The 15,049-nt window shown below is 33.1% G+C and overlaps 1 protein-coding gene across 16 annotated transcripts in view; it reads left to right on the top strand.

The window, feature by feature from the left end:
* The window catches only part of BAZ2B (bromodomain adjacent to zinc finger domain 2B), a 416,357-nt gene that overhangs the window by 202,342 nt on the left and 198,966 nt on the right, over window positions 1-15,049 (top strand). For 6 of the 16 annotated variants that reach the window (XM_025261150.3, XM_025261183.3, XM_025261194.3 and 3 more), the window contains exon 1: window positions 13,935-14,032. The exons of 1 other annotated variant lie outside the window; for it this stretch is intronic. In XM_025261150.3, the coding sequence (XP_025116935.3) occupies window positions 14,002-14,032 (31 nt within the window). In that variant the 5' untranslated portion in view covers window positions 13,935-14,001. Of the gene's footprint in view, window positions 1-12,410; window positions 13,075-13,934; window positions 14,033-15,049 lie in introns of those variants that run through there. 9 more of the 16 variants (XM_044934877.2, XM_025261209.3, XM_025261154.3 and 6 more) reach the window with 7 other exon arrangements.

Here is a 15,049-nt window from a genome sequence, read left to right on the forward strand (position 1 = left end):
ACCAGATGCCATGATCTTAGTTTTTTGAATGCTGAGCTTCAAGACAGCTTTTTCACTCTTCTCTTTCCCTTCATCTAGAGGCTTTTTAGTTGCTCTTCACTTTCTGCCATTAAAGTGGTATCATCTACATATCTGAGGCACTCTGTCAGATCTAATCCCTTCAATCTATTCATCACCTCAACTGTATAACCATAAAGGATTTTATTTAGGTCATACCTGAATGGCCTAGTGGCTTTCCCAGCTTTCTTCAGTTTAAGCCTGAAGTTTGCAATCAGAAGTTCATGATCTGAGCCACAGTCAGCTCCAGGTCTTATTTTTACTGAATGTATGTGTGTTAGTTGCTTAGTCATGTCCGACTCTTTGTGACCCCACAGACTGCAGCCCTCCAGGCTCCTCTTTCCATGGAATTCTCCAGTCAAGAATACTGGAGTGAGTAGCCATTCCCTTCTCCAAGAGACCTTCCTGACCAAGGAATCGAACCCTGGTCTTCTGCTTTGCAGATGAATTCTTTACCGTCTGAGCTGCCAAGGAAGCCAGTCAGTTCCAGGTCTTATTTTTATTGACTCTATAGAGTTTCTCTATCTTTGGCTGCAAAGAACATAATCAATCTAATTTTGGTATTGACCATGTGGTGATGTTCATGTGTAGAGTCATCTCTTGGGTTGTTGAAAAAGGGTCTTTGCTATAGCAGAGTGTTCTCTTGACAAAACTGTCTTAGCCTTTGCCCTGCTTCATTTTGTACTCCAAGGCCAAACTTGACTATTATTCTGCGCATCTTTTGACTTCTTCCTTTGGCATTCCAATCCCCTGTGATGAAAAGGACATATTTTTTTGGTATTAGTTCTAGAAGGCATTGCAGATCTTCATATAACTGGTCCACTTCAGCTTCTTTGGCATTAGTAGTTGAGGCATAGACTTGGATTACTGAGATGTTGAATGGTTTGCCTTAGAAACAAACTGAGATCATTCTTTGGTTTTTGACATTGTTTCCAAGTATTGCATTTCAGACTTTTTTGTTGACTATGAGGGGTATTCCATTTCTTCTAAGGGATTTTTGCCCACAGTAGAACATATAATAGTCATCTGAATTAAATTCATCCATTCTCCTCGATTTTAGTTCACTGATTCCTAAAATGTCAATGTTTACTCTTGCCATCTCCTGCTTGGCCACGTCCAATTTACATTGATTCATGGATCTAGTGTTTCAGGTATCTATGCAGTACGGTTCTTTACAGCTTCACATTAGTACAGAATAAAATTTAATCTCATTTATAGGGCATGTGAAATCTTGCACAATCTGTCTCCTGTCTAAATTTTGCATAAATTTCCCATACTTAGTATTTGCCAACTTGGAAACCATTTATACTTTGTTAAAGAAGGTAGTGTGTGTATAGCCATTTTGCTTTTGTTCAGTGCTATCGTTTCTTCCTGGCACAGCCTTCCCTCTATGAGTAGTCATTCTTAAAAGTTTAGAACAGAGATACTGTTCTTCAAGAATACTTGCCAGCTTTTCCTGGCTAATTGAGGTACACTGATGTACAATTCTGTCAAAGCACTTAAAGCAATTAAGTCAAACTCCACTCTCTATATCCTGTACCTTTATCTATATCTTAAGTGCTTCATAATTTAAATGGATAACTCTACTAAGTAGTTGAATACTTTCTGATAAACAGATCTATCGGTTTTCTTCTTTTGCAGTTCTAAGTCTGGAATAATTATAGATATAAATGTAAAACTTTTAGAAGAAAACAGAAGGGGAAATCTGCAAGCTCTACCTTGGTGAAGAATTCTTACACATGACACAAAAAGGACAGCCCTTAAAAATTAGTTAATTGGACTTTACAAAAATTAAAACTGTTTAGTTTGCAAAATACCTGTTATGACAATGAAAAAATAAGACATATACTAAGAGAAAATACTGAAAAATCACATATCTGACAAAGGACTCCCATCTAGTTTATATAAAAACCCTCAAAACTCAACAATAAAAATGCCAGCAGTCTAATTAGAAAACTGGGCCAAAGACCTGAAGGAACATTTCACCAAAGAGGGTAACTAGATGTCAAGTGAGAATATGAAAAGATATTCAACATCATTACCCATCAGAGAAATGCAAAATTGAACTATCATTAGTCACTTATCAGATCAGCTAAAATAAAGATTAGTGACAATGTCAGCCACCGGCAAGAATATGGAGAAATTGAGCTCTTATTCATTGTCAGGGGAAGTGTAAAATGGTACAGCCACTCTGGAAAAATATTTGGCAGTATCTTTGAAACAAAAATAAAAACCTAAATATATACTTAATACACGACCCAGCAACTGCACTCCAGAGCATTTATCCCAGAAAAATGACTGTATGTGGTTGTTCATAGAAGCTTTATTTATAATAGCCCAAGTTGGAAACTGTCAAAATGTCCTATACAGTTTGGTGTGTCCATACCATGGAATACTACTCAGCAATTAAAAAAAAAAATCAACTGTTGATACACAAATCCTAAAGGACATTAAGCTCAGTGAAAAAAGGTCAATCTCAAAAGGCCACTCAATAATTCCATTTGTGTAAGACGAAGTTCTAGAGATTGAGAACAAATCTGTGGTATTTGTGGTAACACGGGGTTATGGATGGTGGGTGTGACTGTGAAGGAGTAGCATGAGAAAGATCTTTGTGGTGATGGAGTAGGTTTATATCTTGATTGCAGTGCTGGTTTCATGAATTTACACCTGGGATAAGATGAGTTAGAACTATACATACACTGTAGTTAGTGTCTTGGTTTCAATATTGACAATTTAATTATATAAGTTGTAACCATTAGTAGGACCTGAGTGACGAGTATATGGGTTCTTACTGTACTATTTTGGCAACTTTCTGTAAATATATAGTTATTTCAAATTAATAGTTAAAAAATTATCTTTTTTTCTTTTACTCTTCCACCCATCTCTGAGAAAGAAACTGTTTGCCTTGCACCCCCATATTCACTGCAGCATTACTTACAACAGCCAAGACATAGAAGCAGCCTAATGTCCACTGAGGAATGAATGAAGAAGGAAAGTGTGTTATATATTTATAAAATGGAGTATTTTTCAGCCATAAAAGAAGGAAATCTTATCCTTTGCAGCAATGTGGATGGTTTAAGGGTATTATGCTAAATGAAATAAGACAGAGAAAGACAAATACTCTATGATCTCACTTATATATGGCATCTAAAAAAACAAAAACAAAAGTCCAAACTCATAGATACAATACAAAGAACAGATTAGTGGTTGCCAGAGGTGGGAGGTGGGTAAAACTGTTGAGGGTTGTAAAAAAAGTACAGGCTTCCAGTTATAAAGTAAGTCAATCCTGGTAAAAAATAAACACAGAAAAAATGTTTGCTTCCTTACTATGCCTAAGACTTTATTCATGCTTTTTTATTTTTATCCTCTTCTGTGTCATCCAGAGACTTGTTTCACTGACCATTCATAAGACATAGCCATCTTCTCCTTTCTTGATTGATTGATTTCAAATTGTCCTATCTCAAATAAAATGATAAATAGAACTAAACAAACCAAGAAAACCTTTACGTCATTCAAGTGATTGTACATTAACGATGTATATCCGTGTTAACATGTGTAGCTCTAGTTTATTTATTTTAACTGCTGTTTTGTTGTTCAGTCGCTCAGTCATGTCTGACTCTTTGTGACCCCATGGTCTGCAGCATGCCAGGCTTCCCTGTCCTTCGCTGTCTCCCAGAGTTTGCTCAAACTCATGTCCTTTGAATTGATGATGCCATGCAACTATCTCATCCTCTGTCGCCCCCTTCTCCTCCTGTGCTCAGTCTTTCCCAGCATCAGGGTCTTTTCCAATGAGTTGGCTCTTCACTATACATTTCATTATAAAAACACACCATGATCTTCTGTATTGTAGAATTTCACTACACAAATGATACTGTAGTTTATACTTTTGTATATGACTTGCTATGCTTATGTATGAGAATTTTTCTGGGTTATATATCTGAAAGTGGAATTGCCATGGCATGGACTACCTACGGCTTTGATATTATGAAGTATTGCTTAATATTTTTCTACAGTGGTTATGAGTTAACACTGTAAGTACATAATAAGTGGATAAGAGATTTCCTTGTCTACATTTTCCCTAGCCTTTGGATTTTCCTTAAGTTTTGCCTTCCCATTCCGTCTATGTACACATCTATGTAGAATCTACTTTGAAGTCCAATAGATTTACATCTCTAGTATAATTTTTTTGTTTCTTGCTCTTTGATCAATCAAGGAGTAAGAAAAGAACTGATTCATCTTATCTTTCATATTCATATTCCATTTTCCATATCTCTATATTTCTGACTCTACTGCTACAATATTAGTTCAGACCCTTATTCTTGCCTAAACTATTTCAACAGACTGAATATTCTAATATCCACCTTGGAAATCTCTTTCTGTTGCAGCTCATCCTACTTAAAACTGCTAGGTCAGTATTTCTAATGGAAGTAGTTCACTTCTTTGGCAGTGTTGAATAAATTTAACACTTAAAGTGACATTCATAGTTGTTTCTAATAAGGTCCTAGAGTAACTTTTCAGCCACATCTCCTACTATTTTCTATATATGCCTTATATACTAGCCAGACTAGATTATTCACTTATTGTTGATTAATTCATCAAACCATAGATATTAAAAGCTTTTGTAATGCTATGTTGTTGTTGTTTGGTTGCTAAGTTGTGCTAGACTCTTTTTCAACCCCAGGGACTATAGCCCATCAGCCTCCTCTGTCCATGGGATTTCCCAGGTAAGAATACTGGAGTGGGTTGCCATGTCTTTCTCCATGGTATCTCCCTGGATCAGGAAGTGAACGTATGTCTTCTGCATTGGCAGGCAGATTCTTTACCACTGAGCTGCCAGGGAAGCCCTTCCCTGCACTTAGGATGCTTTTTTCCCGTAGTTCCTCCACCTAGCCATCTTTTCCTTTCAAAAATCCTACATGCTTTTCAAGGCCTACTTAAGATGTTAGATTTCTATGAAGTTTTTCTAGTATCCTCAGTTAATTTTACTCCTATAGTACTATATTGCTTTTATGGCACATACTGTATTTCATGTATTTGTCTTAGGTTTCCATCGTGAATAAGTACTTTGTCCATTAATCTGTATTATCCTTATAGCACTTAACATAATGTCCTGTATAAGGTAGGCAAACAATTAACTGAAATAATTTAATTGAAGATAACATATTAGTTAAATCCAAGTTCACCATTTAGACTATTCGGGAAAAGATCAGTTTTCATCATTAAAAAATGCTGAATTATGTAATTTTATCTAGTATTCTTACTTTAAAACAGTATAGAATAAACTGGGTTTCTATATAGTGATCTTTTCAGCTTGCCTTGATGAATAGTAAAGTTTATTTGTGATTAACATAATAGTTGTTCAGCTCACTTTTAGACCCTTAAGTAATTCTCTTAAATCAGTTTTTCAAACTGTACTCTGAGTAATGTGTAAGTTGATTCTGTTGAGATGTCCTGCTTACTGCTGGGTGCTTCCTCTGCCCCAAGGAAAGTGAAAGTCGCTCAGTCATGTCTTTGAGACCTCATGGACTGTACAGTCCATGGAATTCTCCAGGCCAGAATACTGGAGTGGGTAGCCTTTCCTTTCTCCAGGGGATCTTCCCAACCCAGGAATTGAACCCAGGTCTTCCGTGTTGTGGGTGGATTCTTTTCAGCAGAGCCACAAGGGGAAGCCCAAGAATACTGGAGTGAGTAGCCTATCCCTTATCCAGCGGATCTTCCCAACCCAGGAATCAAACCGGGGTCTCCTGCATTGCAGGCAGATTCTTTACCAACTGAGCCATCAGGGAATCCCAAGAAGAAGCTCTTTATTTCTTTTTTTTTTTTTTTTACTATACAGGGCTTCTTCAGGATCTTATTTAAGAAAGGATTTTTTTTGCATAAGTATTTTATTTTTTTTATTTTTTTTTATTTTTTTATTTTTTTGCATAAGTATTTTAAAATAATTGCTAAGACTGTATAATACTTCAGTTTTTATCCATTTATTTAATGTTTTCCAAGATCTTGCAAAATATATGATTCCTGCCCACTTATTATTTTGTATTGCTACAAATTAAAAATCTGTAGTCCATGTGAATATGAAACTTCAAATAATTAAGCAAATTGTAGGAAAATGGGCTTTGTACATGACAAATAGTATATTTTCTAAATATTTTGAATTTTAATATGGATTTTTTATTATTAGAATATCAGAAGTTATTGGAATTGATGTACAAATTGCTAGGTAGGCTAAAGAATTTTCTAGATCATGGCTTCTTAAATTTTAATGTGCATAAGATTCTGATTCAGTAGGTCTGGACTAGTTCTTGAGATTATTTCTAACAAGTGGTTTCTGTGTTGCTGGTCTGTGGACCACAGTTGGAGTAGCAATGAGCTTGATAACTTTCCAAAGCTTATCACCACATTTTATTAGGATTGCATCCTTTGCCTTAGTGAAAGTAGATTTTCAGTATTGCTATAGACATTTATTTAACTGTTTCTCTACATTCTGATTTATACTTCGCCGTTTTTAATAGAAATTTTTTTTTTTTAGGGAAATACTTTGTGCGTGGATTATTGATTGCTCTGTGACTATGTAGTTCTTTGTATAAAATTATCCTTCAGTATTTTTAAGATGGTTAGCCTTGAGAATTATTGGACTGTCAATGGCAACTTTCAGCAGTTTAATAGGGAATATGTGTAGTTTACTTTTTTAGTAGAACTGTTATACTTAAACTAACTTTTGTTATTTTGCAGGATATTGTTTGACGCTAGATATTGTTATTATAAAAATTAAAATGGAAATAATTTTGTTTGGCTAAAGTATGTTTTAGCTGGTATAAGTGCTGCTTTAAATTAAAAACTATTATTGTCCTGAATTAGTAGCAGTTATGTACCACAACAGGTTAGGCTGTTAATTTTATCTGTAGTAAATATGAATTGAAAACCTAATTTCTATAAGTGAACAAACAATAGGAGAGATAGTCATTTAGTTGAATAGCTTGTACTCCAAAAGCTATGAATGGGACATTAATGCTTTTCTTAAGACATATACTGTCAAAATATTTTCATAGTTTTTGGGCTTTTATAGAAAATGTTAGTAACTAAATCATAAATTTAAATTCTAAATTTTAAAGAAAATTCCAGAATTACATATTTTTGATGAATGGAGATTGGTAATTAACTTTGTAGACTAGAACAGCAGAACCTTTTTGGGGGAAGGTTACAATTTTTGTCTAAATACATGGTTATTATATTAATCTTCTATTATTTCACTTAAGAATTGTCAGTAGTAGGAACTACTGGAAAAACTACATTATTACCAAAGTGACTTTAAAATATATTATTATTTTCTTATTTCTTATTAAGTAAGCACTAATATTGCGAATGTATGTAAATGATAAAAGTTTTCTTCAGACCTGCTTCAATAATTTTGTATAGAAATAAACCTCCTTTGTGTTTTCTGGTAGCATCCATTGATTTCCGCTCCCCACCAAAGATACGTTAACAGTGCTGATGGAAGCAGAACACTTGGAATTTACATTAAAATTAAATGTGATGAATAAAAAGCAATACAGTATAATATTATAGTCTTCATTTTGCTTTACCAAAGTTCCAAAATCTAAAGGACAGAAATACTGACAAGGTCAAGAAAAATGAAAGCAAGAACAAATGATGCAAAAAGAAAATGACACTGAGGTCTTGGTTTAATACATATGTATTCCAGGTTGATGGTTGATTTCATTAGCAAATCTCATTGTTATGCAATGTCTGTTCTTCTGCAGCAAAATGAATATTGTATTTTTACAGGCTCTGTGTGTATCTATTATGTTACAATAAATGAAAAAAATATATATATACACACCTATTTTTTTTATACCCTTTCCAGTTTACTCTTTTCAGTTTGTCCTTTAGGAAAAGAAAGAAAATCGAATTATATTCTTCCTTTTGTTGTCAAATTTATTCAAAGCATTTCAGTTTATTTTTTTTTTTTTTCTTTTTTTTTTTTTTTTTTGACGCTTTTATTTATTTTTTTTTTTTAATTTTTTTTTTATTTTTAAACTTTACATAACTGTATTGGATTTGCCAAATATCAAATTTTCCTACTTTTGTTCCCTGAAATAAACAGTTGTGAGGCAGTTAATAATGTAACCATTTAAATTATCCTATAACTTTTTAAATGAATATATCTTGATTGATTTAAGCTGATAATTAATTATGATGTTAACATATGCTCTCTAACATATTTTTAATGTTAGGATGGGTTTTCTTATCGCAAAAAAAATACTAAGTAAGTTGTACATATTTTGCCAAATGTACATACTGCTACCTTTTCCAATATCAAAAAGTATATGTTTAGATTTCTATAGTTAGAATTAAATTTTCATAAAATAGGAAATTCAGAAATAACAGATTTCAGTGACTCCACATAGGAAGAGTTCATTTAATCAGGGAAGAGACTGCATGACTCTTACGCAGTTATGTATATGAGTTCAAATATGGATCAAACTGTACTGGACACAACTCATTTAATTTTAGTCATTTTGAGGTTTGACAATGATTTACAAAATCTATTTGGTTTTTAGTAGTGTTCTCAAAAGTTGTCACAACTAAGAATCCATTGTCAAGCTTGAAAATAGAAAAGCCAAAGTTTTGATGTAATATGAGTTGATTGTATATCATTTAGAAATTGCCTATATAGTAAAAATTGACTGTCTGGCTCACTTGATGCAATCCTAATAAATACCTTCTTTATGTTAGACAAGCATGAGCTGTTACAGATATGTACAGGAGTTTTAAATGTATCAACCTAAGTTAATTTTTACTTAGAATATTTGCATTTTATTGTTCACAATGGGTAATAGAAAACAAATTTTAAAATCTAGTAAGGGCGATCCCTAAAATAATTGGAGAGTAATATAGAGCTAAATCTTGTGGAGAAAGAAGGTTTTCTGGGGTCAGATAGTTAAGCTCTGTCCTGAAAGGGCGTCCTGAAAGTAATGCGATCTAAGCTGATAGTGCAGTAAGGAAGCAGTGGGAAACAGCATAAACAAGCTGGTAGGTAAGAGCACATACCCTTGGCATCTTTGGAAGACAGAGAAGAGACCAACCCAAAAGTAACGGAATATATTTGCTCCTACTTATTTACCCCAGTGCTTTTTGTATCCTTGTTAAATTTTAATAGTATTCAGTCCAGATATACTGTATATTGAGGTGCTACCATTACAGAACTTGTTTAATTTTGTATAATAAAATGGGAAATATGAAATTGCTTTTATATTAATTTTAGTCTTCCCCCATCAATAATAAACAAAGTAAATGCTGTAAAATTATACAGAGATTCATACTCTATAATAAATTGCTGCAGACTAACTGAGAAAATAGGAATCTAGAAGCTCTAAGTCAGATTTCTGTACCACAGTTACAAATACCAAACTGAGGAGGAATAAAAATTATCAGAGACTGCGGCCCAGGCTGTTGAATTGATCAGGATCATAGAAGGTCACTAAAGAGAAAGCAAGGAACTGCTTTAAATTAAAAAGAGATCCCTAAGTGTCTAGACCTTTCTACCAGGGTCTTCTCTTTGATTGAGAACCGCCATCATCAAGCATGTCCATTTTATGTACTCATCCGGCAGATAAATCTGAATTTAGAAAATGAAATATGAATTCGAAATATGAAAACAGACTGTGAATTTAACAAAAGATCTTGGGGATTGTTAGTGTTTTTTTAAAGATTCTACCTAGATAAATAGCAGAAACTTTCCTGTTAAGATGGCACATTTTCTGGGTAACTTTTCATCGTGTTATGATTTTAGCTTGCCCTGAAGAAAGGTTGAAAGGAGTGCCATATGAAATTTGTTCAATTTCTGTAAAGAGGCTCTTGAGAAAGTTATTGTTTTGTCCAGTGTTGCATCACTGAAAAGTATGAAGACGTTTCTCTTGATTCTAAGTACTAGGAAAAGCCTTGGTGCTTATTTGTAAAGTGAAGTTTTTACACAGTGAGAGTTTTATAATTTGATCTTATTTCCTGCTTCACTTGGATTGCTAGGAAGCTCAGAGCTGAGCTACCCCCATCTGAAGGTTGTGCAAGACCTTATGACAGGCATTTGTGTGTTCTAGCTTTACTTTGTGTTTCATCCTTCTTGCTTCCCTTTATTCATATTAATTTGTTTTTTGAAAGCATTCTGTTTTATTCATCATATGTCTTTAAGTCATCTTAGTTTAGAATAGACAGGATATAAATAATTATGGAAAGCTTCTTTATTGCTGGTAGAATGTAAGCAAGTAGAAGTAGGAGCTCTTGTCCCCTTCCCTGTCTTTCATTTTCATTTTGCGTGGATTTTTTAAGTCATGGAAGACTAATCTCTGTGGTTTCTTAGACCTTCCAGGGGCAAGGGCATCCTTTCTGAAGATTTTTCTCTGTGCAGAGCTACCAGGTGTAGCTCTTTGTGTCAGGTGTACTCTACAAAGAGTGCCTGACTGAAAGAACAAGTAGGGTTGAAATGTATCTAGAGGAGCGAAAGGTTTCCTTTTCTCACATTAGCTCGGAGCGGGTCTTTTTCTAACACAAAGGGTATCATGTTTGCCCTGGTTTCTGTCCTTGGCCTTTCAACTGAATTATAAACTGTTAACACCAAAATTTCCTGACATTTGATAAAATCTGCGTTGAATGAAACAAAATTTCAAATTTATTTTACTTCAGTATTTTAATTTCCTTATCTTTTAAATTTGACCCATTCAGTTCAGTTCAGTCTCTCAGTCGTGTCCGATTCTTTGCGACCCCATGAATCGCAGCACGCCAGGCCTCCCTGTCCATCACCAACTCCCGGAGTCCACCCAAACCCATGTCCATCGAGTCAGTGATGCCATCGAACCATCTCATCCTCTGTTGTCCCCTTCTCCTCCTGCCCTCAATCTTTCCCAGCATCAGGGTCTTTTCCAATGAGTCAGCTCTTCGTATCAGGTGGCCAAAGTATTGGAGTTTCAGCTTCAACATCAGTCCTACCAATGAATACCCAGGACTGATTTCCTTTAGGATGGACTGGTTGGATCTCCTTGCAGTCCAAGGGACTCTCAAGAGTCTTCTCCAACATCACACTTCAAAAGCATCAATTCTTCAGTGCTCAGTTTTCTTTATAGTCCAACTCTCACATCCATACATGACCACTGGAAAAACCATTATGAGAAACTAAAATAGTCATGGGTCTTTAAAATAGTTGAAATAATAAGTTTCTAATTTAAAATTTTGTTTTGTTTCCATATATGAATTACATAGTCAAAGCTCCTATTTAGTAAGAATTATTAATATATCTCAAATTATCTATGAAGAAAATAGGGCTATGTTTTACATTCCACGTAGTTAACAGGATATTTGAATTATTTAATTGGACCAGGAAATTCAGCTGAAACTTTTAACTTCTTAGTTGTAATTTTCTGAAAATTTGGTGTTTGCTTCATGCTTCATCATAGTAAAGATGGTGGTTAGCAACTTGTTGTTCAGTATTAGTTTAGCACTGTTTAGCATTAATGTTCAGTATTAAATATGTACTCCTTTCAAATGATGCATATTAAATATTTGTAATGTGACCTATTCTCATATTTTGTATTATTAGTTTAGTTTTATCTTCTTGGGTGTTCTTTTTGTTGTCACTGATTTTGTTATCACTTTGTTTTGTTTTCTATTCATCAATACATTAAAGTTTTATTTTGCAAATATAATAAATATACACCTGATTTAAGTTATATAATTTAATACCATGATTATATTATTGTGAAACAGTTGTTCAGGGCTCTTTGCATTAAAATTAAATGATACTGTGTTAATAGTTAGGACACAGATGGAGGGCGTTTGAACAAAGTATTTTAAACATAAATGTAGATTAAAAAAAAAACCTCTCCATATTCTTAAATTAGTGAATTGGTTTATCATTTTGATGGATTGTGTTTGTTTTATACCCTTAGTTAATTTAAGTCAGTCTTCATTTAACTACACTAGAAATTTCAGACAGTGAAAAAGTCATTTGGGGGAAAAAACTAAGGACAGAGAAACAAATTTCAGGCTCGCCACATATATTTTTAAATACTTACAGATAATATTTTAGATTTTGTTTTCTTTTTAAAATGTGAGTTTTAAGTGATGCAAGAAATAGCTTCAAGTTATGTAAAGTTTTAATTCATATATTGAGATTTTTTCCTTGGACTGCTACATGAATTACAGTTTTACTTTGCAAGAGCTTGTCTTAAATTATAACTCAGAAACTTTATCTTTTTTGTTGAAAGAGTTGAAATTTAAAAACTTATTCCTTATTTAGCAGGTTTTTAAACACTTAATCCTAGGTTTGTTTGTTTTTTTTTTTTTTTTTAAAGAGAAAACCTTGTTAGCTAGCATTGCCTTGTTTTTAAATTTACCTGCCAAGCAGTAATTTTTAAAACCTGCTTAAACAGGTTTGTTTATCAACGATTCCTTATTATAACTCTGTGCCTTCGCATGTCAGGAATAAACCCTCCTTTAAAAAAGGAAGATAGGACTCTTTATGTCTTGACACTAATTAAAATTAAGAAAAGAAAAATTATTTGAGGCATCAGCCTCACCTGGCTTAGTTTTGTCACGTGCGCTTTCACGTTTACTGGTGATCTAAGTGCTCCACCTGCTTTCAGTTTGTTTACCAGGAAATCAAGATGTGTAAACTGCAGGAAGTACTATTTGACCCTCTCCGACAGTATCTCATTACAATAATTGCTAATCTCTGAATAAGACAGCCATGTTTTGTGAGTAACTGAGAGAGTGAGGTTGTGTTAGGTAGATTTTAGGTGTTTCAACAAATAAAGCATTGTAAATGCTTGCTTGGATTATGTTTTCATGATAGCTTTAGATAAAAGACATATGGTGACCTTTGGGGTCAGCAAAGCTAGTACACAATAGTAGGTATTCTTTCATGCCTTTTAACTGAAAAATACCACGGCTTGTTGTTTTGGAGTGCTGTCACTGCTCTGAATCGAAAGGATAATGGCTACTTCCTGATTAAATCCACTCTCCACAGTAAGCTGTTAATGTTATACTGTATGTCTTTTTCTCCTGTAAATGCAATAGTATTTGGTGCTTTCTTTACTTTTTATCATTGTCTTTCAGTAGATATATCTGTTGTAAATATATCCTGAAGTTGAAGTTTATAATTAGAGTAGAAAGTACTGTTTTAAGTTTGGATTTTTTTTTTTTTAATGAAAAAGTATTTTTGTTTGGTATTAAATCCAATCTTCTCATATACTTATTGTAGATTTTGGATAAAGAATTTAGCTTTTAAAAAAGATATTGAAGTGATAAATTATATTAAGCTGTCACTTTCTTGGCACCCTAAGCAAAATTTAAAAAACAACTTATGTAGTAAGTCAGATTCATTTGTTTAGGGAATATTTGGATAAACTAATTTATTTTTACTTAATATATTTCATAAATCTATTTAAATATATTGTCAGAAGTATTGATAATTGTTTTAATGATTAAGTTAAATTATTTTAAAATTAATTATGAGATCCTTGTGATGTAAAAACAATATTAAGTACTCAGAATATAAGAAGGGGAATAATGAGCTGCTTAGTTTTAATCCTAAAGCTGGCAGTCACTCCATCTGTGTTCTTGGGACAATTATTTAAACTGCTTACCTCAGTTTTCTTGTCTACTGTTCATATGTGCGCTAAGTAAAATGTGTTTTTTTTTTCCTTTATGGTAGTAGAAACTGTAAAGAAAATGATTATCCATAAGATTTTATAAAACAGACAACTGACTCTGAGTATATAGTAGGAAAATAGTACACAAGGAAATATAGAAAAATTATTTCTATTGTAAAATAGTGGAAAATAAACTTTAAAATAAATACCAAGTAATTATCTTTTTAATTTCAGCAAAACTGTAATTTTTGCTAAATCCATGATATAACATTACCAGAGGATTCTACATATTGTTGGATACATGGCTGAAATGAGAAATGGAGAACCTAGAGGTGATTTAATGAAGAGTCACAAATACACTTAATTATTTATCTTTTTCTCTCAAAGTCTTATTTCTGGGAATGAGATTATTCAGAGTAGAGGGAAGAAAGTATGTATACATTATAGGCCTATAAGTATATAGTTCATCTAAATAGTAAGATGTTTTATTTTTAAACTTTAGTATTAAGTATCCTGATTATATAAAAAATACTATGAAATTGTTAAACATTGAAGGCTACTATTGAAGATGGTCATAGAACCTAACATTCAGAACTAGTTTTAAAATATTCTGAGATAATGTAATTAAGTTTTGTTGAGAGAATTAAGGTACCTTCTTTTGCAAAATGCATATCACAGATATTTTAAGTAACCTGGTGATTTATGTTATTGGTGCATTCTAAGGAAATTCTAAAGATTATATTTATTGACTATTCTAGCTTAGTCAAGTTATTGAAGTAGGACTTATAGGAGGGCATCTATTTAATTTGTAATAACAACTAATAGATGTCACTTATTGAACACCTAATATGTGCAAACTACTGGACTAATTTTTGGTAGGAAAGGCAAACTTTTACCTTTACCCTCTTAGAGTTCTGTTTTGCTGGGCCTGAGAATTAAATTGGTGTAAGATAGATCAACAGGAGGAAAAAGCATACATATTTATAATACAAATTTTATGTGAAATGAGAGTCTGCAAAAGGAATGAAGACCAAGGAAATGGTGAAATATTCTGGTTTTATGTTAAGTTGAACAAAGAAAGGCAGTTATGGGAAAGTAACTATGTGGGGAGACTAAAGGAAGATAAGAATTATTTTAACAAGGTCTGTTTGTTGAGAATTCTCTCAGTCTCAACTTTTTATCCTTGATGGTGAGAGTGTTACTTTCCTTCTGGTATAAGAAGGACATCTTTCATATAATACTTTGATTTCCTGCTTTTAAGAAAAAGAAGGAAGGTCAGAGTGTTTTTCTGTATTTGCTAGTTTTTCAAGTGCCTTAACTCAAAACAGTCAAAATGCCAGAGCAGTGTA

This window comes from Bubalus bubalis, chromosome 2 (genome assembly GCF_019923935.1).
Source record: "Bubalus bubalis isolate 160015118507 breed Murrah chromosome 2, NDDB_SH_1, whole genome shotgun sequence".
Classification (NCBI taxonomy): Eukaryota; Metazoa; Chordata; class Mammalia; order Artiodactyla; family Bovidae; genus Bubalus; species Bubalus bubalis.